This window comes from Ipomoea triloba, chromosome 1, assembly GCF_003576645.1.
Source record: "Ipomoea triloba cultivar NCNSP0323 chromosome 1, ASM357664v1".
Taxonomy (NCBI): Eukaryota; Viridiplantae; Streptophyta; class Magnoliopsida; order Solanales; family Convolvulaceae; genus Ipomoea; species Ipomoea triloba.
Genome location: NC_044916.1, coordinates 29921025 through 29946797, shown reverse-complemented (window position 1 = coordinate 29946797; position 25773 = coordinate 29921025). Strand labels below are relative to the sequence as shown.

The window sequence follows — 25773 nt, the reverse complement described above, 5'->3', positions numbered from 1 at the left end:
TAAGGAGAGAAAGAGACGGCTTTGAAAGAGTATTTATTGTATGTCTCGGGGTTTGGTTTCCAATTCTATCGGAGATAAAAGGAGAATTTTTCTTACTCCCAATTTTGGCATCCTAAGCTAGGTCAAAGTATTATTTTTCTCCCAAATCTTTTTCATACTTTAAAAAATGACCTTGGTGACCTGGTAAATCCATTAATCCATGCAACATATATTTATATATCTAACAAAATAAGATTGAAAGAAGAGTCTCCAAATGCAAAAATTCATCCACTCGACAATTTGATGAGCATTGCATGTTTTGACGTGGGCAAATTCAAAATTATTCTCCTTCAACCAACTAAAAGTTTCATGATTGCAAAAGACTCATCTTCTCTTGGGAAAAACAGACGTACTCCTCCACGAACCATATATTGGTTGCTTTAAAACTGTCGTTCTCATCTCTTTGCACCCAACTAAAACATATTTTTCTGCAAACTTCATAAATTGCCTCATCGATGTTGAGCTTTGACCACCCATTGGAGGCTTCATCTACTTCTCAATAAATCTTTGATCATCCAAAGAATATTGAACCTTCCCTTTTTTGCTTGGGCCTTTCCATCACCAAGGTTGTATAAGGGTTATAGTTCTGCCACACTTTCTCATTTTTAGCGAGCCATATGTTTCAACAATCATGGTAAACAAAGAGGTTTTGCTCTCTATTCAAAGTCATAAAGTTTTGAATAATCCATTGAGTAAAAGACTCACATTTCCTTAGATTATGATTAGTCTAGCTTGGTGTGTCGACTTTGTTGACGAGTCGAAACTTGTGACTAGACCAAAAATTAAAAAAAAAATTAAAGCATTGGATGATTAAATTAAAATATATATATATATATATATTTATTTATTTGAAGACATTGTAAACACAAGTAACAAAATGATCAAATTTAACTGGAGTGTTGAAAATATAAATTGAAATGATCAAAATTGACATGTTTCCTTCATTTTTATGGTTTTATCTTATGTCTACCTTTTTATATTTGGCTCTAACACAGGTTTGGTTGGTGAAATTTTGAGGAATTGAATTTGTTATTTGTTATAGGTTCATCTACCAAATTAATTAGTCATTCAGAGTTAATTTCACATAGCTTTTTGCTTTAGAAAAGGAATTCACATTCCAAACTCATTCCTTCCAAAAATTTTATTCGTTGGGACCAATGAATTGTCACTATTTTCAAGACAAAAATACCATTGCTTGTCTCATCCTATGAGCCTTCCACCATTGTTCTCCAACAAAGATAGCCATTGTTTTAGGCTCATTTGGAAGAACAAATACATTATTTCAATACAATTGTTTTCATTGAATCTTTATTATTATTTTTTTTAAATTAGATTTTATGCTAGAGGTTTAAGGACCATTGATAATCCATCAAGCTCTTCATGCGAATTATTTCTTCTCCCAAGGTTGAATCCCCAACACTAAGGGCCCCCCATGCCCTGACCCGACAAAGCTTATGGGAGGATGTAAATCATGGTAACTCAACTGAATACATAGGCTAAACCAACTCGATCCCTAATCTCTTCTCCCAAACTTCACCTATGTGACCAGTTCAGCCCATGCAGGCCGAATTATTTCTTCATGATGAGTTGTAACCGCTACATGTTCAACTAACTTAGTTGGAGTTGTCCCCTCACAAACGGCCACTACGAGCTAATTAGAGGCTAAGAATAGTACATGGCACACGACAGGTATTCTATCAACCAGAGAACAATAGCCAATTAAAAGTAAAAGTCAAACTTTGCAGGCATGACTCATAGTAAATTAAAATTAGTCTCATAATGGTGAGGTTATCAAAAACCTTATGCCAAAAAAGCCATTATTATTTAAAAAAAAAAAAAAAAAACAAAGGACATTTAATAATTATAAAATTTCATTATTCTTTTCTTTGCAACCCAAATCATGAAATTATATTCCCTTTCCATTTCTTTTATTTATTTATTTATTATTATTATTATTATTATTATTATTTTGTAATTTGTCCCTTTGTTGGTTGAATCCAATTCCGATTCTATCTCTTTTCATTTTACAAACCAAATGTGTTATTGAAGTTTCTAAATTATTCTCAAGCTACTCCCAACAATGAAGTATGTGTTTCATCACTTTTATAAACAAGACTTTTCTTTAAAAAAAATTCAACGAAAATACAAATTTTATAATCTTATTTTATGTTTACAATATACAGTACGTACTTTAAAAGTAGTGATTTTTATGTTGAGTGGTTAGAGATTAAAGAGTGGTGTTGCACGAAGAGTTGTTAATGGCCACACATACAGGCTTTCTGCAAAATGGGAGGCTGGAGAGTAAAGACTTGTCAGATCTATAACTAACATTATTTTGCTAGCTCAGCGCTACCTGTATGTTACGACTAACATCAAATTAATTACAACTATTTGTTTTTTGAGACCAGTTCTAGTACTTATAAGAATATCCGTGTTATTGTCGTTTAACCATTTATAGGCCCAATACATGGGCCCATATATTCATTGGATCATTTTGTTCTAAACTCAGGCAATGTTTGAGTAGTTTGTATTTAAAAAACAAAAAGTCATTGTAAAACACAATAATTCATCATAGTATTATTCATGGACTGATACACATACATCCTACAATTCACATTATTGGATTATGATATCATATATTAATTACTTGCATTTATAGATATGCAAATTCAAAAGTTTGCTAGGAAAGATATTGCATATGTTCTTATATTATTCATTGCATTGCACTCAATTCTCTATTTAACTACTTCAAATCTTCTGGTTGATTAGGATTGTGACTGACATTCCTAAAAACACTGATGATGTTACACGAGGTAAATAGAGCCATGAATCCATGCAAAGCGGATAGCCATGGTGTAATAAAAAAAATTGCCTCTTATTCATTATTATATCATGAATTAATAGATCTTAGCACTCTTATAATCATTATTATCATGAATTGATAGATGTTAGTACTAATCAAATGACATGCATTATATATGTACAAAATGGGTACATGTATATAGCATTGTCTAGAATTTTATATGTACAATTGACAAAAATTATGAACTTCATTTGTAATTTTTGTCATGATAATAAAGTTAATTCAATAAAAAAAAATGTACTTAAACTATTGAAATATCTCATAAAGTCATAAAAAAAATGGTAACCAAAGAAAACAAGACCATCTGCCTTCTACCAAAGCGCAAGATCTTATAAAATGCACAAAAACATTAGGCTAGTATTAACTCCACCAATAAGTATTCAAACAAAAAAAAACTCCACCAATAAGACTAAAAGTAGAATATAATGATACATAAATCTATGACAAAACATGATTTTTTTATTTTTTTTTGAGAGTATAGGAAGGAATGGTTGAACTCTGCTCATAGCCCGTTGGATTCTAAAAACAAAGGTGCATTGAATAGTAGTGAGGAGTGAGGACAACCCATATAGTTAGTTATTAAAATTTGGATTGCATTTAAGTTACTTTTGTGTTATTGGAATTAATTTCCTTATACAAATCAGGAAATAAATGACAAATAAATAATTCCGACCATATTATACTTAGCTTGTAATTGTGGAAATCATTAATGCAACACGTAATTTCGTCTATATATAACTATTTGACTATATATGTACTGATTTGAAGAAAGATTTAATGCATAAAAGATTGTATAAAATACCATGGTATAAAACTGTGCCCATTTTTTATAACAATTTAATCAATATAAAACCATATATAATATCATATACAGTAAAAGACTATATTATAGAGTTTTGAGTGGAAAAAAATTTAATGCAGTCACTTCTGTTATTTTATATGTATTTCAATTTATAATTCCATTTCTAAGCAATGTTTCATGGAATATATTTTAAAAGATAATATTAATGTGAACATGGTGCCCACTACCCATAATGTTCCATGGAATATATTTTGGGAGAGTTTTTAATATATTGACTAAATGATATATTTCTATTTTTGCCAATAATAAATGTATTGTAAATTTTAATTTTTTTTATATTGACGAATTAATAGAAATTAAAGAGAATTTTTTTAAAAAAAATTATATTCTAATATAGTAATAAAGAAGATAGTTTTAAACATTTACTATCTACTATACTAATAAGAGCCAAAGAGAGTTATGCCTAAAATGGGTAGAAAAAATGGCGGTCAAATTATTTAATCAAATGGATGGTTCAGATGAATTATTTAATCAAATAGATGGTTAAGATAATTCATATTAATATTATTAATAGAGATTACCTAATTTAACCTTACTTTTATGATTATCCGTTAAGTTTTCCGTTAAATATTCTCTTCTCCGTTAACTTTTAACTTACCCATTAATTTCTATAAGAAAGGTCTTAGGTTCGAACCTCATCTCAATCAAATTTGACATAATTAAGTTTCTGACTCTATTTTACTCTTATTAAATTAAATAAATTAGTAGCTAAAACAAAAAATGATACATATGTATTTCTTTAATTTAGAATTATGTGTCTACAATACCTTTATTTGAACAAATTATTCATTATCAAAAAATTAAATTAAATAAGAGAAATAATTTCATTAGTTATATTGACTTTATTTTCTCTCATGCAAAGATTCTTTACATTCAAATTTATCAATTGATATTCATTACATTGTCCATTATCTTATTTTTACAATATCTTGTAATTAAATATCAAAGTTATAGTACAAAATAATGTTATATATTTATTTACCAAGTATTGTATTAATACTATGAAAAAAAAAAATTAAAATAATTTGAAGCTAACTATATTAACCACTTGGGGATTGGTTGACAAAAAAAAAGACTACTCAAATAATAACCCAACAAATTGAAGCGGAATCACTCTATTTTACTCTTATTGAATTAAATAAATTAGTAGTTAACCAAAAAATGATACATATGTATTTCTTTAATACCATGAAAAAAAATAAAAAAGAATAGTTTGAAACCAATTATATTAACTACTTGGGGGATTTGTTAACAATGAAAGTACTTAAATAACCCATTACCCAACAAATTGAAACGAGAAACTACCTTTTAATATTTTTGGAATACATAATATTTTAAATTTTCAAATTTTTATTAATTTATTTAATTTTTTTCTTAAACTGGGGATTTCTTTATCGACAATAACTCATTCAACAATAATGGTTGAACAAAATGAACTCCAAACAGAACACCTAAAGGAAAGTCCATAGCTCCTATATCATAATCTCATTGCATGATGTTGTCATCTATGCTACCAACAATAACCGAATTGCAAATAACACACTACCAACGTAACTATAATCTTGCATTGATATACTTTCAAATATTTATTTAAATATAAACATTGGGCATCAACCCATTCGCGCAATGCGCGTATAAAACTAGTGATAAGTATAAAATAGAACCGGCTAGCGATGTGGGTGGTCGGATTTCCTTAACAGAATGCATTAATTAATTTCTAAAAATCAGAGCTGTTTAATCTTACTGTGAAAATAATTTAGATATAGCATGTAACATGTTGCCCACCAATCATCACGTTCACGAAATGTCAACCTAGTAATTGGTTGTACCAAAATTAATAATAATAATAATAATGTCATCCTAGAATAAAATATTATCATTTGGTATATTTGTGAATTCCCACACGTCAAGCTAAAAAAAAATAACATTATTTAAGATGTCCTGAATTTATGATATACTACATTAATAAATATTAATCAATTAATATTTTTTAAAATTAGAATTAAATAATTTATAATATTAAAGCAAAAAAAAAGTATGAAAACATCGTATGCGTAATGAAATGAAAGGAAATGCAACAATAAATGCATAAAAATATTGTATTACAAAAACAAATATCGTATTAAGAAAATAGAGAATAGTACATGCTCAACCACTTGCATGTAAAACTTATGAAAAATTATAAATATACTATTGTCACTTTTCATATCGAAAATATGACATTGTAGAATTTTCTATAAAATGAATATTTTATTTTAGTTATCTAATATTTTGTATTCTAATTTATAATTACAATTGTGTTTTAAAGCAATGTTATGTGGAATATATTTCAAAGATGATATATATTAATGTGAACATGGTGCCAACTACCTAAAAATAATTAAAAGTCATCATTTTATGTTTGCTTTGGGTAATTGGGGCTCCAATTGGTGTAGGAAGATAAGTTTCATTGTGTAATATACGGTGAATAAATCTTAAATTTTGATCACTTGAGACATATTTGTGATTTATCTTCTCAGTAAATGTTATGATATTTTTTAATATTATATTTATTTTTATTTTTACTTTATTTGACGTGAGATTTTATAAGTGATGGCATGCACTTTCATTTTCCAAATGTATATGAGGAAGAAGTCGATGCCAGCAAAGCCAAGGTCAAGACACCTATCTTTGTCCAAGAAAAGTCAATCACTCCAATCCAACATCAACCTTTGGAATCCATACTTTTCATGACAGCAATAAAGTAAAGATATATAATAATTCCACAAATCTTGTCGAGTCACGGTGTCGATCCCAGAATGAGAAATTTCGTTTTTTTTTTATAGAAAAAAGGGAAAATGGCATCTTTAGTCCCTGAGTTATAGGGGTAGTGTAGACTCAGTCCCTAAGTTATAGCTGTATGCGAGTTTAGTCCCTCAGTTATTCACAAAGTGGCGAGTTTAGTCCCTGGACATTAAATTTGACGAAAAAATTAAAAAATATTCAAAATTTGAGGGGTAAAATAGGAAATTCACATTTTATTATTTTTCTTATATCAAAATCACTTTTACAACATTATTTTTTCACTTCTTAGCCTAATTATTTTTATTATTTTTCATTTTTAAAAGCATTTTAATAACTTTCAAATGACTTGTTAGGAACCTGACTCTCGTATAACACACTTAAAACTTAGCACAAATAAAGAAATGCATTATCATTGTATTTAGGTGTATGAAACACACTATCCTAACAAGTTTTTATTTTTTTACTAAGCAACAAATGTAATAAAATTAAAACTTTTGAGATAAGATAGTGTGTAAAAAAATCTCAAAAGTTTTAATTTTATTACATTTGTTGCTTAGTAAAAAAATAAAAACTTGTTAGGACAGTGTGTTTCATACACCTAAATACAATGATCATGCATTTTTTTATTTGTGCTAAATTTTAAGTGTGTTATAAGGTTCCTAACAAGTCATTTGAAAGTTATTAAAATGCTTTTAAAAATGAAAAATATTGAAAATAATTAGGCTAAGAAGTGAAAAAATAATGTTGTAAAAGTGGTTTTGGATATAAGAAGAATAATAAAATGTGAATTTCCTATTTTATCCTTCAAATTTTGAATATTTTTTAATTTTTTCGTCAAATTTAATGTTCAGGGACTAAACTCGCCACTTTGTGAATAGCTGAGGGACTAAACTCGCATACAGACATAACTTAGGGACTGAGTCTACACTACCCCTATAACTTAGGGACTAAAGATGCCATTTTCCCAAAAAAATATATAATAATTATAAAATGAGATAAAATTGCCATTCCTGGATTATAATTCTATTTTAAAAAAAGAAGGTGATCTACATCTGATATAATTAAGGAAATTAGAATATTAAAGAATAATAGGATTTTCCATTTATTGCAGGAGGTGGGAATGACACCTGAATCAAACCATTCAGAGACAGAAGAGCTCAAGAACAAAAGCAGCAGCAAAGATCAGTGATCTGCAGGTTGCCAACACTCTGTTGCTCCAACCTATCATCTTCAATTCAAAGTCGAAGAATTCACTATCGAAATCTCGATTTTTCTGCGTTGATTTGGATCCATCCAGCTCCGATGGTAGCTCAATCACAGAGAAACAAAGTCCAGTTCAAATGACAGACACTTCTCAGGTGAATTTCCCCCCTTTTACTATGCTAGAATGCCCTTTGTTTTGCTTCTGAATGTTATGAAGAACCAGTTAAGATTAGAACAATGGACTAATTCCAAGATGTCATCATCATGGAAAATATAAATAAATAAATAAGACCAAGTCCTAAAGCAAAAACCTTTCCTGGTTTTCTTCAAATCTGTGTCTGATTACCAGGGAAAGCCTAAAGGGAAGGAAGTGATTCCTGTTGATTCTTCAGCTTCAAGATCATTGAACCAGGAGGGCAAAATTAACAACTTGAAGAATTTCAGAAGCACAAGATCATTCAGGAGAAAGGGAAGATCAAAGATCGTGAAACCAACTAAGCCTTTGTCTGATGATGGAGCAAGCCCATCAGAATCATCTACACCTGACATCAAGAACCAAGGCAAAAAGGGCATTTCCCAGGCAAGTCTTCATTCTCAGGAAAATTTAGGATCATCTGGTCCGAAATCTTTGCAAACTTTAATGAGGACAACTAGTTTGAGGACTATGAGGGCTAGTTTCAAGTCCAAGAAGTGGCCTTCTTTTAGGTGTTCTCAAGTTCCCAAGGTCAAAACTGTGGGTAAACCTACTTGTTCTTCCACCATTAAGAACTCAAAGTTCACTGAAAATGCTGGACTGAAAATTAGGCAAACTGAATCAGATAGACTAGACATGTATAAAGTTTGCTCATACCATCATTGTTCTCTCCATGGCCATTCTCATGATCCGTCGAACCCTCCAAAGCGCTTTTATATGAGAAGAAAATCATTGAAATCAAAGAAAAGCATAAAAAGGAAAAACGAAAGCAACTCAAATTCGAATGCAGCCCTTTCTGTCACAGAAGACAGCAATGTGGATTCTGACTCCAAGAACCTTCTTCATCCACCTGATGGTGAAGCCAAAGCTTCTGCTGAGAAAGAGAAGAATACGAGAATGTGGCACCTAATACGTCGGCATTTACATTCAGGTCTTGCTGCAGAAGCCAAAAACAAAACGAACCATGAATTTCACGACGAAAATCTTGCTGATGATTCCAGCAAATTACCTGCACCAGAAAGTTCTGGATTAAGTAGTACTGCAGATCAGGATGTGAAGCTTCTTGCTGTTAAGCTTGTTCGAGAGGCAATAGAGAAGATTCTTCTTCCTGAGGTTCCTGACCAGTCACCTGATGATCTATCAAATACAAGTGACACTGCACCAGACCAAGAACCCTTGGAAAAGAATCTTGGCGAAACAAGTACTGGCAGCAATATAGAGAAGACAAAAAGAGAGGTAGCAAATGGAGCTGAAAGGAAAGCACCAAAACACTGGAGCAATCTGAAGAAATGGATTCTGCTGCAACGATTCATCAAGGAAATGGAAAAGGTGAGGAAGATAAGCCCAAGGAAGCCAAGGAATTTGCAGTTGGAGCCTGATCCTGAACCAGAAAATGTTCATTTGAGACGACAAATCGTGGAGGAGAGGAAACGAGGAGAAGAATGGATGCTCGATTATGCACTTCAGCAAGCAATAAGCCAACTTGCCCCAACCCAGAAAAGAAAAGTGGAAATGCTTGTAAAGGCATTTGAAACAGTGGTGCCTCCTCAGGGAGATCAGCATTTTCAATTCTCATTTCCCAAGCTCAAATCCAATGATGAAGATGATGGCTTTGTTTCAGGAGAAAATGAAACAATCAGTAAGGCCAATGATGATATTCTATCTTGCTGTAACCCTATAGACAATGACACTCAATCATCAAAATCAGATGTAATCAAAGTTGAAGCAGATGCTCAGAAAGAAGTCCATGAATATGCTCACAATCTCATCGCGAAAACAGCAAGAGAATCTGAGAAACAACCTGATGAATTCCATGGAGAATATCCCAATGATGGAACAGGCAGAGCAGAGTTGGGAACTCAAAATTACATCAGTATGTGGCACATGGTATCTCAGCATGTTCTATCAGGTATTGCATCAAAAATTGGAAGTGAGCTTCTTGATGGAGCAGATGATGAAACAAAACCCCGTGGCTCTCGTGACCAGGATCTATCCAAACCACGCGACAAAGGAGAAGCAGGAAATGATGATCTCGGTTACAGGAGAAATTTTAACAGAGACGACGCCATCAAACTCGTTAGAGAGGCAGTTAACGAGATCCTCATAACACAGTCTCAAGATGATTCTGTTCATACAAAATCAGATCAACTGAACAGAACAGAAAGCTCACAACACAACAATAACTTGAACCTGGGAGAAGAAGGGAAAGAGACAATAGCAGCTGATAATGTGATTGCAAATGATGAAAGCAGAGAAGTTTCAGAAGCTAAAGGCAAGGGTGAAGTGCCAAAATCCTCCAAGAAGTGGAGCAAGCTGAAAAATCTACTCCTTCTAAAGAGATCAATCATGGCCATGGAAAATGCTAGGAAGCTGAAATTGCGAAAACCACAAAATCTGCCATTGATGCCTAATACAGAACCAGAACGAGTCGATCTAAGACACCAGATGATGGATGAGAGGAAGAAAGCTGAACAATGGATGCTTGATTATGCAGTGCAGCATATTGTGACTAAATTAACCCCAGCAAGGAAAAGAAGGGTGGCAATGCTAGTTGAAGCTTTTGAAGCAGTTGTTCCGTTTCCAGAAATTTAAGTCCAAGAATTATGATATGAAGTTCATGCATTTGTTTTGGTGAGACTTAACATTAAGGCAAGCACAAAAGGATTCTTATTTATGGTATTCATAGTTTAAGAACAGTTCTATGTATGTTTGTCAAAAACAAAAACATGCATATGCATGTTTGTTGTTATTTTGTACAGAACATGTTTCTAATTGGGGTTTTCTAAAAGATTTTTTTTTTTTTTTTTTGTGATGCGAAAAAAATAATTAAAAATTTTGATAGGAGATACTTCCAAAAATTAACAATCATTATTGCATGGACCATGGTCAACACAGCTGTGTGGATTAAAAATAAAAAGTACATTATTTTTGTACTGAAGGTACATTATTTTTGTACTGTAGGTACATTATTTTAGGGTACATTATTTTTGTACTGAAGGTACATTATTTTTGTACTGTAGGTACATTATTTTAGGGTACATTATTTTTGTACTGAAGGTACATTATTTGATAGTCTATCAAATAATGTACCTACAGTACAAAAATAATGTACCTTCAGTACAAAAATAATGTACTTTTTATTTTTGATCCATACAGCTGTGTGGACCATGGTCCATGCAATAATTTGCCCTTCAAGTATGTAAAGGCTCCAAGATTACATTAACTACAAATCTAAGAAGAATAATTATGAACTACATGAAAATAAGAATAATGTATTATCTAATAATCTTTATAGTAATGGCGGTTATATATATATATATATATATATATATATATATATATATATTGTAGTCTACCAATACTTCTAATATTAATTTCCAAATTATATTATTAATTGACAACTAATTAAGCACCCGGCCCCAGTTACTCATTAGCTTAACGATGTCATAGCGTATCATACATATCTATTGTTATACCGTGGACCATGGTCACAAAACGACGTCGTTCAATAAGTGGGAGAAACGGCTCCCCTAAATCTCCGTAACTGATACTACAGTTTATCTCAAATGATACTACAGTTGTGTTGAACTAATACTGCAGTTGTGTTGAAAAGGAACTGCAGTTGCGTAGAACAAAGGCCGTTTCATCCGTTTGGAACTGCAATTGTGTTGAATTGATACTGCAGTTGTGTTGAAAGAAAACTGCATTTGTGTTGAAAGAAAACTGCAGTTGCACGGAACGGAGGCCGTTTCATCCGTTTGTTTTCATTAATAAAAACGACGTCGTTTTGATGCGCGGTCCAGCACAGTATAATTTGTGCATCCATATATAAATTAAAATTTTAATATCTTCAGTAAAACATAAGTATTTAAATTCTCCATATAACTCAACTATTTTTTTTGTTGGGTTTTGGACTCAGATACTAAAATCAATTACTTGCGCTCAAACCAAATATAAGCCCAATAATTTTAATTTGGTGATGGTAGCTATATACCAGTGAGACAGTCATGGCAAAAACTTGTGTGAGACCGTCTCACAAATTGAGACAGTGTCATATAAGTGTTACTTTTGTTCATAAAGTAAAGTGAACCATTGTTAAATGCATATTTTTAACATGTTAAATTTATTTTTAAGGTATTAAAAATTTATTTTTAGTTAGTAAAAAAACAAGTATATACTATATATACACCCACATACTCATATACGAAGGTGTTGTGTGAGATTCTATAAAAATAATATTATATTTTTTACTAAAATTATTAACCGTTTCACGTGAAAAAAAAAAAAGCACATTCATGATTTATATATGACTTACGGTCTACTATTATTTAAAAAAAAAAAAAAGTTTTTAACGGAAATGAGATGAAATTCCAAAGCCATATGAATCAAAATTATGATTTCTAACTAGGAAAATTAAACTTAACAATGATTCATGTTTCCACTTTTGTTTACATCATTCTAAATTTACTCGCTCAACTTCCACATGGGGAAGAAAGCATAGCACATGAGCAACGTACTACAAATATATATAAATTAATTTGGTCAAACAAAGAGTGCAGCTTGACATCATTGAAGTAGCAACATTATATTGTTTTTATTTGTAACAATGTCTGTCAATTGTGAAGCTCATATATTTGGTGGTGTATATATATACTTCTGCCGGCCGACTTTCTTGGGTGATAAGTTGTTGGACTTTTCAATTGCCATCATCAATCATGCAAACATTTATTCAATTGCCTTCCCAATAAGAGAGATATATATATATTAATATATAATTCTTATCTAAGGGGACACTCAATTGTTACTTAGGTAATAAATTATAGGTAAGGATGCTCCATATAGAGACTTAGAAGTTGTAATTCAAATTTTCATTTATTCAAAAGTTTGAACCACAGACTTGAAAAGTCTCTCACCAGTCACCATTTTTTTCCTAGAGACGGGCGAACGAGGTAAATCGCGAAATGTGCATCAATTGGTTTACATGCTCCCAAATGCTTATACACTAGTTCACACAATAAGACCAAATTCATAAGTTATAGGGTAATTGTAGAATTTGTTTATAAGTGTTGATCATGCTCACTTTTCATTCTTAAATTATTATTGGTGTTGCACTTTCTGTCCTTTCGTGTTCACTTTTTGTCCCTGAATTAAAATTGCAAATTTTGTCCATAGTGTTTTATTAGTAAAGGGACGAAAAATGCAATGTTAGTGATAACTTATGGACAAAAAGTAAGTATGACAAACACTTGGGGACGAATTTTACAATTACCCTATAACTTAGAGACGAAAAATGCAATTTTCCTTAAATTTATAATTGTTTTTATTTCGTAAAAGAATTATAGTCAGTTTATTTTTCTCATTTCTTAGAGCATCAATATCAGACAAGGAGCTTCACGGTTATTTATGTTACACCTAGGAGAGAGAGGGAGTAAAAACAAAATGAAAGAAAAAGAAAAACAAAGCAAAAAGTGACTGCATTAATGATGGCCTGACGCAAAGGACAGTTAAAAAGAAAAAATCAGATGGATAAGCAACGCCCCAGCGGGCGCGTGTGGGTGTTGTAGTGCCCAAAACGCACGCGATTTCGTTTATTTTATGCTTATTTACACTGTTTCAATAACTCATATTTGCAAAACAAACTAATTCTTCTCTTTCTTACCTTCTCACTCTTCCAAATCATCATATATTGTTCCAAAACCCCAAAATATCCATTGATATGGATGCTCTTAATTATTTACTTTGGTAATGCATTAAAAAAGAAAAAGAGTAATCAATGAAATTATATTTTAAAAATTCATTGGTGGTTATAATAATAAATAATTTTGTATATAATGATTTAGTTTGGTTTTTTTTTTTAAAAAATGATGTAATATTGCATGTGAAACATTGACCAGCTGATGATCATAAGTTATAAATTGTATGTGGGGATATTCCCTTCTTAGTTCTTCATGTGAGTAGTGAGCGTGCTATTTTGGACTTCCAAATATATAATAAGTGGTTGGAGCTTTCATTGCCGCCCACTCTATTCATTTACTCTATTATTTATTTCTTCTTTCCACATTATGACATTAACAACCATTTTATAATTAAATTAATATCAATACATATATATACTCGAGTCTGCATCTAAATTTCTTTCCTCCCAGAATATTGAATCTTCAACCCTAAGGGCCACACACACCTCGGCCAAACAAATCATCCAAGAATATGTAAATCATGGTAAATCAGCTGAACACATAGACGATTGTTATGCTATGGACCCGAGTTCACCTTGCAATGTGGACTCAGGTCCATGTTCATAATTTTAAAACTCTATGTTCACAATTGTTGAACTCTATATATCATAATTTTTGAACTCTATATTTACAATTTCATAACTCTATGTTTACAATTTCAGAACTCTATATTCACAATTCTATAACTCTATACTCAATAGTATAACACAATTTTTTAATCTCTATAACAAAATTGTGAATATAGAGTTCAAAAATTGTGAATATTGAGTAATGTAATTTTGTATATTTTGTTCTAAAATTGTCAACATAGATTTTTTAAATTGTGAACACGGATCTGCAAGGCGGACTCGAGTCCATAGCATAATTTGCAACACAGAGACTACTAGACCTTTGCTTATTGCGCACAATGAGCCACACTCACTTTAAAAGGTTGTTCACACACTGCTGAAGTAATCGAGACTCACTCTCACACTGCATCTAAATTTCTTGACCAAATAAGAAGTATTTTAAATTTTATTCAATACTCTCTTAATGACGATATATCGATTAATGATAGTAGGTGATACTTTTTCTTTTTCAGCCTCCCTATGAGAAATATGCGCCAAGTTTGTATTAAAAACTATATAATTCATAGTATGTCATACAAGAAATATAGGGAAGTTTATAGTGAATTAACCAAATAGTTAATAATTATTAATAATCTAAATCTATATAAAGAAATTATAGCAAATATGTATTGACATATTCAAGTGGTAGTAGTAACATGTGGCACGGTAGTATTATTATCTCTATATATGAGGATTTGAAAATCTACTTATCGCCAACTGATATATCATGGTTCAGGGTCCACAGTCTAATATACATAATTTGATTTTATAAGGTATAGAGTTCATGTTTATAATGCTGATAGTTATATAGCTGAAGACACAAACAAACACTTAATATAATACACATACACATAAACACGATATTTTAAAATAAGTACATACAGAGCATAAACCATAGTCCACGATATAAATTGCCATATATTACTCATTTCAGCGTTATATTCTCCCTATTTGAGAATAAATATAATAAATTGTAGTTATAAATATAATTATTATAAATTATTTTTTATATAAATATTAAATAAACAGTTTTGTAGTTCATGTTTTGTGATGTTTTTAGTTTGATGATATTTTAAAATTAATAAAAGTGTATTTAAAAAAAAAAAAAGAAGGAGAATATATCTAAACAAACTAAGGAAAAAATATTTTAAAATATTTTTGCCTAAACAAAACACATTCAAATTATTATTTCATTTCAGTATCAAATTTTAGAAGTATCATCTTTTAAAAAAAATTTAGAAAACAATCTTTTAAAATTTTAAATATTTAAAATAAAATTAAAAATATAATACCCCATACCCTAACCAAATTTATTAGTCAATAATATTATGTCCCACTTGATTCCTAGATTTTTTTAAACAAACTTGAATCTAAGGCACACATGGAAGTGGTGGTCTGTATCATGCCTTTTTTTTTTTTTTTTGGTCGTACCAACTACCCCTTGAAGTAATAGAGGGGTGGAGTGTATGAGCACCACATGTTTAACAGTCAACACCTTGATTGTCTCAATTTTCCATGCATCTCTTCACCACTAAACTTGCTCTCTTTACTATTCCATATACTTTATTCAAAAGTCAAGTTTGAAGGGTAGAATCGATTGGTATTCTTTCCTTGGGTAGGTATGTTAGTGCATGGAATATTCTAGGGATATCACGAAGAGTATCCCAAATAATTTTATTTTTTATACATATAAATTAACAGGAAAAAAAATTAATTCTTTCAAATATACCGATCAAAATGTATACACTTTGTTTGGTAAAATAGTCAGCATATCAATCAATTTTGGTTTATATAATATAATATAAGAAATATTTCGTAAAATTTGTAATTATGTAATTATTTATTTATTATAATTTTTTTCATTTAATGTTTGTAAAATGTATAGATTACAACTTAGCTTCTTTATTTTATATTTAGGACTATATAATATATTCAAAAAGAAACTCATATTTTATTTTTAATACCCCGTGTAAAATAATAAAATATTTGTGTTGGAGGTAGCGCAGACGCGCAGTTAGGTAACCCTTTTAATTTGTGGAAGCTGATACTATAAATAAGAAGAGAGCAGCCGCCCAAATCATGAAAAGTTGAGAAGGAACAAACGAACACACCAAATTTATCGCAACTGAAATTTTAATGGCAGGTCTGCAGTACAATTTCTTCCCAACGGATTTCTTCTTCCCTCGACAGCAGGCGGTTACCAAAGACAACGCCCCGCAGCAGATTCCTCTCGTGAAGGTGAATAAGATCAGTGATGAAATTGAGGAGTCAATAAAGCCAAAGGTGCAGCCCAGCAAAGCCATCGCCATCAACACCAAGGCGGCTGTTTCTTCATCGTCTGTCGCCTTGGCTCCGCTGCAGAAGAAACACAAGTATCAGGCGTAATCACATCATTTAAGGATTCGATCTCCAAAATATTTGGAGATCATCAGATCCGGACGGACATCAGGTCATTTTGTTCGATCTCTGATATATATTGTGTCCTTTTTTCTTCTGTTGTATACTTTGATCATCAAGTTTGTGAGGCCTACTGGTTTTGTAAAGGTCTCTGATCTGCAAATACAAAGTTAGATCATCATATCGGATGTTGATGATGAATAATAATGTTATTGTTATCAATAAAACAGACTTTTGTTTACCAGAAAAATTAAAGGCAATATTTTCTTCAAGTTTTCCATTTATCTCTGGCTCTAACAATTACTGCGGAAATGGAGAAAAGAACAAGTATTCATATATTTTTAAATAATTTTTACATAAACGTACAACTTTCGTTGAGAAAAACGAATTATGTTTCATTTTCACTACTCGGCAATCCTTATCATATGTGATTTTGGGAAGAAAGGAAGAAAGAAACAAATTAACTCCAAAACATGTTGAAAACATTTTTTTATTCAAAATAATTTTCATCTTCCTTCATTATATTCATTTAGAAGGAATAAATTAACTCTAAACATGTTTAAAATTTTATTTTTTATTCGCAATAATTTTCGACTCCCAGAAGGCATTGATGTTCCTGCTAATTTTAGATGAGTCCAAATTTGTGTCATATATTTTTATATGTACACGTTTCATTTTTTGGTTTTTTAAAGTGTGGTTTTAATGTTTTTCATTCTCTGTTTCTGTGCATGCTACATAAAACTGTGTAACAGTGTAAGTGTTATAATATTTGGTTTTCATAAGTGATAGTTATGGTTGGGCAGAGTCATAAATTGATTAAGTGGTTAGGTCGATCGGCACTCTAGTGGTGGATAGTGCGGTTGGGTGAGGGAGTGAGAATAAATATCTAAGACCTTTATGCTCTTTTATTTTTCTACAATCTAATTTTAATTATAGTACGGTGTATCTGTTTAACATAATTATGTCAAGATTTTTTATTAAGATTAGACTCGAATATGTGATCTTTCCCAAGATGCTATGAAATCACAAAGTATTTGACTACACCAGACTTTCATGCATAAACACTAAGGGGGCATTTGGTTCACGGAATGTTAGATTACCTTAGGGAATATTAGATTGCTGGAAATGTTAGATAACTGGGAATGTTAGATTCTTGTGTTTAGTTTAAAATTGAAGTAGGTAAATAAGACAACGGAAATAAGATAAATTGATTAAAATGCCAAAAACTTAATATTAGTAATAAGATAAGGGAATGTGAGATTACCTAAGAAATCGGGTCGGGAGGTTATGTTACATTCCCTGGGAATCTTACATAACTTGAACCAAACAGGGGAATCTTGTATTCCCAAGCAAATATAACCTTAGTTATCTCATATAACTTGAACCAAACGCCCCCTAAATTCACATTCATTTCTCATTCTATTTTACATTCAGTATCACATTATAAATTCCAGCTTCTAAATTACCACATCAAATGGTATGCTAAATGTTATTTCAATAAATTATACTACATTGGTTTGCAAAAAGGAACTAATGGTGTGTTTGGTTCAAACATTGGAATCGGAATAATAATGAAAACTATATACTTAGTAATGGTAATGTGTTTAAGTCGGAGGAGTCACCTTGTTTAATTTGGTAATAAATAGAAATTGAAATCAAAATAAATAAATAATTAATTAAAATAAAAATAAAAAATATATAATACAGATATATACATGCATGATGCATATATGTGTATATATATTAAAATTTCATACTTAATACATTGTTTTTTATTCCTTCCATTCAAAAAGTAGATGAGTAAAAGGATATTGAGTTTTGTAATTGTTAAAATATTTGATTCTAATAGAAAGATAACAAAATTAGACAAATAAACATGATAATGAGTATCAAAACGCGTAATAGAATACAAAAGTCCTCAACCAAACACCACCTAGTTTTTTTATTTGTTTACTGTTTAAATTGTGATGTAAGTGTGTAGTTTTGTAATCTTATTTATTTATTATATACAAGGGAGATGAATGATATATAGAACTTCACAAATTTATGCCACATCAGGCTAACAAAGTTAGATGAAAGCAAAAAGCCTCATCCCCAAGTGGGGAGGAGTTAGTCTTCGTACCGATTTATTTATACAAGATCTTATATAATTTCAATCAATTGGTATGATTTAGATCCTAACATCTTCTTGTGGCACTAATCACTTTAAAGAAGAGTGGATTTCGAATCTAATTGGATAGCAATCAATAGCCATAATATTTTTGTGGAAGAATCATAAATTTGTAATTATTTGGATAACTTCATAAGTAATTAAATATATTTCGTATATACTCAGTAAGTTAGTAGTTAGTACTTATAATAACTTACTAGTCAAATGTTATTTTTGAATTTCAATTTGACTTGTAAGTTGTTTGTAATGCACTAATGTGTCATTCTGTAGTCTGTAATTTTGTACTATTTCATAAGATTGCCCATTTAATTTTAAATATTTGATATGGACCAAAAGAAAATAATTAACAAGTTAACAACTGAACCAGCCAAATCAAGAAAACAAATATGCACAGAAATTTTAATGGCAGGTCTGCAGTACTTCTTCCGATCAGATTTTGTTTTAGTTTTGTCACAGCCCAAACCAAAGCGCAGGTCAGCCCAAACCCAAGGCTGCTACACTCGAGCCTATCTTCCTCATCTCCAAGTCAGCCCAAACCCAATATCTACTTTACAAGGTGAATTCACGTCTATTTACACACGGAATGTTTACAATTTGAATTGTAACATTCAGTATATAAATTGCTAACATTCAATATGTAAATTGTGTATGTTAAACCTGGATTCACATTGCAAGATAGACAAGTGTCTATCTACATACTGAATGTTCACAATTTAAATTGTGAACATTCAGTATATAAATTGTGTATTTTAGACTCAGAACCACCTTGTAAGGTGGACCGAGTCAACAGAATAATTTTCCCCTCATTCTCACCTTGGCCCCTCTTCAGTCTTCACACACAAGAATCGAGAGTAACTCATTAAAAATATTCAGAAACGATTGCGGTTTGCATACCAGGATTCAGGTCTGTATGCTATACTATTACTGTGGCTAAGTCGCTTGGATTTTGTGTCCTTTTCTTAAACAATTCCATGAAATTTGCGAAGCCTACTGTTTTTGGCAAGACTAAATAATTTTAAGACTACAATGGGTAGTCGCAGATTGATCAACATTTTGCCTTCAATATCAACAAAAAGACAACTAGACTCTTTACATTTTTTTTCTGGACAGATTTCTGCATCTTTTCCAGTTTGTGGAGTTTTCGTCGAACTGAACAAAGCACAATGTTCGGATATGAACAAGGCTAGATACAACAGCGGCAACCTACCTTGCTCTACACAGAAGCTACAAGAAACTAATTACAAAGACTCAAACTGCTCCACCAAGAGTAATTGCAAATTAAGACTGCAGACATAAAGCGACTCCTGCTAGGAAAACATTCAGCGAGGCTGTTGGATGCGGCGAAGGCAGCATCTCGGGCTAACAACCTTTGCTGGCTTCTCATAGTACCTGGGTGGCACAAGGGATTTTGGACCTCTCTCCTTTGGCAAGCTCAGACTTTTAACCAATGCATCAGGACGCTTTGCGGAACCTGTTATATCAAGGGAAGAAAACAATTACATCTATCAGTCACGATTCGTGAAGCAAACAGCTTGCAATCAGAAATTTGCACCTACAACTCAGGCAGGGAGTGAACATTTTTGTGGTTTTCACTTTTCCTTCACCAAACACTAATACACAAAAATGTGGAATTATTATCAAAAAATAAGCATTCACACTCCTAAATTAAAACAGACTCCTAAGCAAAGCCAGTCACCCATTCTTTGGGTAAGAAATAATACAAGCTTCAAGATTGTAATTACTCCCTAAATACTACACTCACTAAATTAGGTCCATGGTTAAATCTGAAATCAAGACTTAGTAACAAAAGTAAATCACACAATCACAAATCTAAACTTCAGATCATTGTATTACCAAGAGAGGTAGAGAGGTAACCTGATTCTGACATTCCGTTGATGCTGTTGACAAAAGGATTGTTTCCTTGCCCTGTTTCAATTGATTGGAGAAATTCTTCATATTGATCTTCCATGTTCAAAATGTCCTCATCAACATCAAGATCAATGTTATCTGGCAGCAAATCAGCAATATCATCATTGCCAAATCCAGCCTCATTGCTGCCATATTCTGATCCCTCCTTCTGGCCTACCCAGTAATCATGGAACCATGTTGAGTTGGTTGCCAAGTCCCACCATTCTGGTGAGAAGTCCTCCACTTGGCGTACAGACGCAGGAACAAAAGGTGCAGCGTTTGGATTCAGAGTTGACCTCCTTCCAGAAACTAAGGCCATGCTTCCTATTCAAATAACTATCTGTAATCGCAAGAGAAACATGTAACACATCAGTCAAGAAATGATTGTAGTTTTATGAAAATTAAGTGAATTAAGAATCACATGGCTCATCAAATGATAAACTAGTTCTGTCATCAGTATTGAAGTTCCATATCAAACAACTAGCTGAAAAATGAATAAAGAACAATTCAGCAACAAATCAAAGGCAGTTTCATCTCTGGTCACTTAAAAAAAATCATTTCTCCGGTCGAGAATTACCTAAGAACAGAACAGGTGGTCCTAGTAAGGTCAGGATTTGGTTAATTACTTAGGACGATGAATAAATTTTCAACCTAACAGAATTTCACTCATCAGATAATCAAGTCAGAGTTCAAGCACTTCGATCCACCATAGAAGTTATTCATGTGCAACAACGATGAAAAATAATTCCCCGAAAACGCAAAATCACAAGTCAATCAATCACTTCACTTCCGAGAAAAAAGATTTAGCACATACAGTAGATCCATGCATCGCCAACAAGAAACCGAATCGAAACTCACAAATCCAAGAACTAAAAACCGATGAGAAATTGAGATGCGCTCTAACTTTACCTTCAAATGTCAAAACGTCTTCCTTATTGGACACGATGAAGAATACGGACGCGTAAGATGATTGATATTTTGTGGAAGAAGGATATTTATAGGCAGGAGGGACGAGGCTCCATGGTTCGGAGCCGAGCCGCAAGCCCGGTGAAGACTAGGCCTGCCCACTGATTGACCTTCGAGAAGACACGTTTTCGGAATTTCCGTATTTCTCCAATTAAAATATCATCCATTTTCTACCACGACAAAAATTCATTCTACTCACTAAATATAAATAAATACTATAAATAAAAATAAACAAATAATTTGAGCCAATGTCTTAATTTTACCCTCTAGTGTTTATATTTTTTATATGATATTGTAATATTTAATTAATGACTATATTTTTTTAATGTAGAATGAAGTTAATTAATTCTAACAAAAAAAATATTAATATTAAAATAAGCATTAAAGATAAAATAAAGAATTTTTTTGCCAGAATACAATGCATAATTGGAATTTATTTTTGTCCAATATGATATGTGTTGTATTATTCGATAAGGAGAAGCGGGGTATAGCAGGTCAGCAGCCGGTAACTAATACGCGTGTACGAATTTCTTTCGCAACGGGAGTGCGATGGCTGGACCCACCGCGCATATAATTAGCTAGAGCCTTTTAATGATTGCGGGACAGGTATGACAATCTGATGGTTAACAGCTTTGGTTGGCTTTCATCCTGCGGTGCAAATTAACTGCTTTGGTCAAAATGATTAGCGTAGGGTCCAGTAAGGCGGCCCAATCCCGTAATATCCGTGCTATTCACATGGGATGGGAGGATGGTGGGTAACCGAACTGTGCATATGTCTCTTTATTATATCAATCAAATGTTATGGCAATACCTTTTTAAGTTTCTTTCCCATCAGTTTAGGAAATTATGATTCTTCCCAAAAATTTCCGTACTAAAGATCTATTGAGAGAGTGCAAAATTGCAAATTCCGTGTACCTTTGTATACAGAAGAGACTGCAAATCTATATATCCATTAAAGCAAAAGCATTTTGGTAAAGAAAATAATAATAATTTTTTCACTCACAAAAAACGATATCGTTTTTCATATAATAATAGATAGATTATTTATGATGTCTTTCAAAAAAAAAAAAAGATTATTTATGATTTGCTTGCCAATCAATTAACTATTTAGTTTAATTTATTTTTAAAAAAATTAAAATATTTTATAAACGAGAATATTAATTGTTTTCACTTTCCAATGTACTTTGCAGCCTTTGCTTGACCAAAATAATAATAATAATAATAATAACTACTCCCTCCATCTCATTTTAAGTGTCTAATTTAGTTAACAAGACTTAACTGAAATCATTTTAATATTTTTAATCCAATTTTTAATTAGTATACAAAATTTACATATTTAGAAATTAGACTAAAAACACTATTAAACACAAAAAATAAATACAAAATATTTTTTAAAAAATAAACAAAGAAGAAAGAGTTGATTTGAGCAATGAAGAGTAAATAAAACAAAAAAAAATGAGACAGATGGACAAGCTGTGCTCATGCACTGTGGATGCAATCCATGCAGCTGTCCTACGAGTGAGGGCATCACCGGTCCACTGTAAATGTGGTGATGGTTGCACCTGTGTTAAATGTGCCTCTTAACTCTTAAATCAACACCCACCTACTACATACATATATATAATATAGCTATTAGCTAGCTAGCTAGGAATAATCAGCTCGATTGCTGGCTAGTAGGTAAGCATTTGATGGAATACATCAAGCTAGCAACTACATAGATACAAGTAGTGAAGTAATTAATTACAATATAGCTTGTGACTTGCCGTTACCTTATGTATGCGGCCCGCATGAGAAAGATTTCTGCAAGAAATATGTTGCAAGCTAAGCCGGTCTTTCCTGCTTCTTTCTAACCGAATTAAGCAACAACTTCAATTAATGGAGAACCCTTGAATGTGTATAGAATATGAGTTACTCCGTACGCAACATAAAATGTGTAGATTTTCAATTCACAGTATAACCATTGCGAGATTGCACAGTATCTAACTAGCCATAGATGTTTCTAGCTAGTGTTTCCACAACTAACTAATGTACATTGAGTTAATGGACCACTCCAATCCTTCAAAAAGAAACACAATTTATGGACCACTCCAATCCTTCAAAAAGAAACACAACTTAAACGGAACCGTAGTATTTATGGGCCGGGGTTGGGGATTTCTCAATCATGAAGGAAATGGTTTGTTCCTTCCACAAATCATTCTCAAGATGCATCTCATAGAAGTTGACCTCAAGGGAATTCTTGATAGCCAATGCAGAAGTACTTCTAGTGCCATAGCGCCCCCCCTATATATGGAAGTAAAGTATTCGCATCATTAACTCAACTAGCCATAACCCCTTATATAGAGAATAGCACCGAGATCATTAGAGAGTTATAGATAATTAATTGTGCATTTGTGCGTGCTTCTGTAGTTCTGTGCATTACATTATGGAGAGAAGAGAGAGTACCGAATCTTCAAATGCTTCAACAAATATGGAACTGAATTGGTACTCCCTTTCAGGTGCATAGATGCCAGGAAGAAGGTTCCTTTCCTCATCTTTTGTTGTGTCTTTCATCAATTGTTTCCCCGCTGACTCCACTGGAATCTCAGATTCACCATATTCCTCCAACACCAACTTGAAACCTTTTTCTAACCGTTGAGCCTCCAAAAAACAACATAAACATAAGCCATGTTATCTTGCCAACACATACATGCTAAACGCCTGAAGGAAAAATGCTAGATAGGCTTTAATTTTTTCATGCATGCTAAATTAATAATTTGGTAAGAAGAACGCTAGCTAGCTAAAAGTAAGCTTTTTTTAGTTACCTTAGGCCACGGAGAGTCTAGTGATGCATTTGTCAAGACATGAATACCAGGCGATACCTCTGTCGCTGATACACCTCTGTCTTTTGGTCTGTTGGTTATATAAAACATGGTCATGGAACAGATATCAACTACTATCAAGTTAAACCCACCAAAATGGTCAGCTTCTCCCATAAGTTCCTCCGCGAAATCACGAGGGCTCTTATTGCTCTGCAACCACAAGCTAGCATATATGACTATTACTTCAATGATAATGTAATTAAGCAACCAAATTTTGGAGGAAACAAACTTCTGAGATGCGAATTAAATAGCAACCAAATTAAGTAAAGGTATAATATTTTGCTATCTTGGAGGCACTTAATTCATGTAGAAAATTAAGTAGAAAATTCATGTAGGCATTTAAACAAACAGGTAGTTGGTACCCGTAAGAAGCGAACAGGAAGGTCTCCTCTGCTCTTGGTATGAGAAGACGGCGAATCGACGACCTCCCGGACGTTGGTAAGGAAAGCGATTTTTCCCTTGAGGTTACAGCCTAGCCAAGTCCCGCCGGCGAGAACGTCTCTTCCTCCAAGAATCACACCATCGTCCCACCACGCCAGAGCCTTCGTCGGCCTTTCAATCTCAAACAATCCAGTAATTAAGAAGAAGCATAATAATAATAATTCAGCTAAAACATACGAAATTGAAATTGTAAGATTTATGCAAAGGTACCGATCATAGTATTCGTCCCGGTTGAGGAACAGAAGAAAGGGGTAGATTGGATGAGCTTTCCATTGGAATGCAGCTATACACATTACGTTTCATCAATTCGCACCGACGCTAACTTTGACTTTTGAACATAATTTTAGACTTGTACGGAAGAATACTAGTGTCACTGTATCAGTAGTGTGCATAAAAAACGAGGTGAGATTGAATTATTTCAAAGAATTTATCTTTTGAGCTCGCTAATATTCTAATGGGTCGTTTTGTTTACGGAATGTTAGACTACGTTATGAAATGTTAAATTGCATTTAGTTTAAAATTGAAATATGTAAATAAGAGAAGTTGATTAAAATGTCAAAACTCCAATATTAGTATTAAGATAAATCAATGTGAGATTACCTAAAAAAATTGGGGTGTATCTCACATTCATTTTCAATAGCTAAAAACTTCAAGGTTATGATACATTTCCTGAAAAAATTACATAACTTAACCAAATATGATAATCTTATATTTCAAAGCAAATATAACCTTAGTTATCTTATATA

General features: G+C 32.1%; 3 protein-coding genes across 6 annotated transcripts; 1 reads left to right on the top strand and 2 right to left on the bottom strand.

The window, feature by feature from the left end:
• The first annotated feature begins 7690 nt into the window (after positions 1-7690).
• LOC116002324 (calmodulin binding protein PICBP-like) lies at positions 7691-10748 on the top strand. The gene is made up of 2 exons (XM_031242439.1): positions 7691-7906; positions 8101-10748. The coding sequence occupies exons 1-2, from the start codon at positions 7889-7891 to the stop codon at positions 10534-10536; spliced, it is 2454 nt and encodes an 817-aa protein (XP_031098299.1). The 5' UTR covers positions 7691-7888; the 3' UTR covers positions 10537-10748.
• Positions 10749-19885: 9137 nt separating this feature from the next.
• Positions 19886-21827, bottom strand: LOC115996799 (protein EARLY RESPONSIVE TO DEHYDRATION 15-like). Of its 3 annotated transcripts, none has more exons than XM_031236218.1 (3): positions 21672-21827; positions 20709-21102; positions 19886-20325 (listed from the first exon to the last, which is right to left on the bottom strand). In XM_031236218.1, the coding sequence occupies exons 2-3, from the start codon at positions 21079-21081 to the stop codon at positions 20174-20176; spliced, it is 525 nt and encodes a 174-aa protein (XP_031092078.1). In that variant the 5' UTR covers positions 21082-21102; positions 21672-21827; the 3' UTR covers positions 19886-20173. The 3 variants fall into 3 exon arrangements, with proteins under 3 accessions (XP_031092078.1, XP_031092094.1, XP_031092086.1); XM_031236234.1 differs by having other exon boundaries at positions 20730-21102; positions 21672-21826; XM_031236226.1 differs by lacking the exon at positions 21672-21827 and adding an exon at positions 21340-21636.
• Positions 21828-23583: 1756 nt separating this feature from the next.
• LOC116017085 (transport and Golgi organization protein 2 homolog) lies at positions 23584-25368 on the bottom strand. Of its 2 annotated transcripts, none has more exons than XM_031257613.1 (5): positions 25238-25368; positions 24949-25138; positions 24530-24736; positions 24171-24365; positions 23584-24008 (listed from the first exon to the last, which is right to left on the bottom strand). In XM_031257613.1, the coding sequence occupies exons 1-5, from the start codon at positions 25318-25320 to the stop codon at positions 23841-23843; spliced, it is 843 nt and encodes a 280-aa protein (XP_031113473.1). In that variant the 5' UTR covers positions 25321-25368; the 3' UTR covers positions 23584-23840. The 2 variants fall into 2 exon arrangements, with proteins under 2 accessions (XP_031113473.1, XP_031113480.1); XM_031257620.1 differs by having other exon boundaries at positions 23876-24008; positions 24148-24365.
• Between the last annotated feature and the right edge of the window lie 405 nt (positions 25369-25773).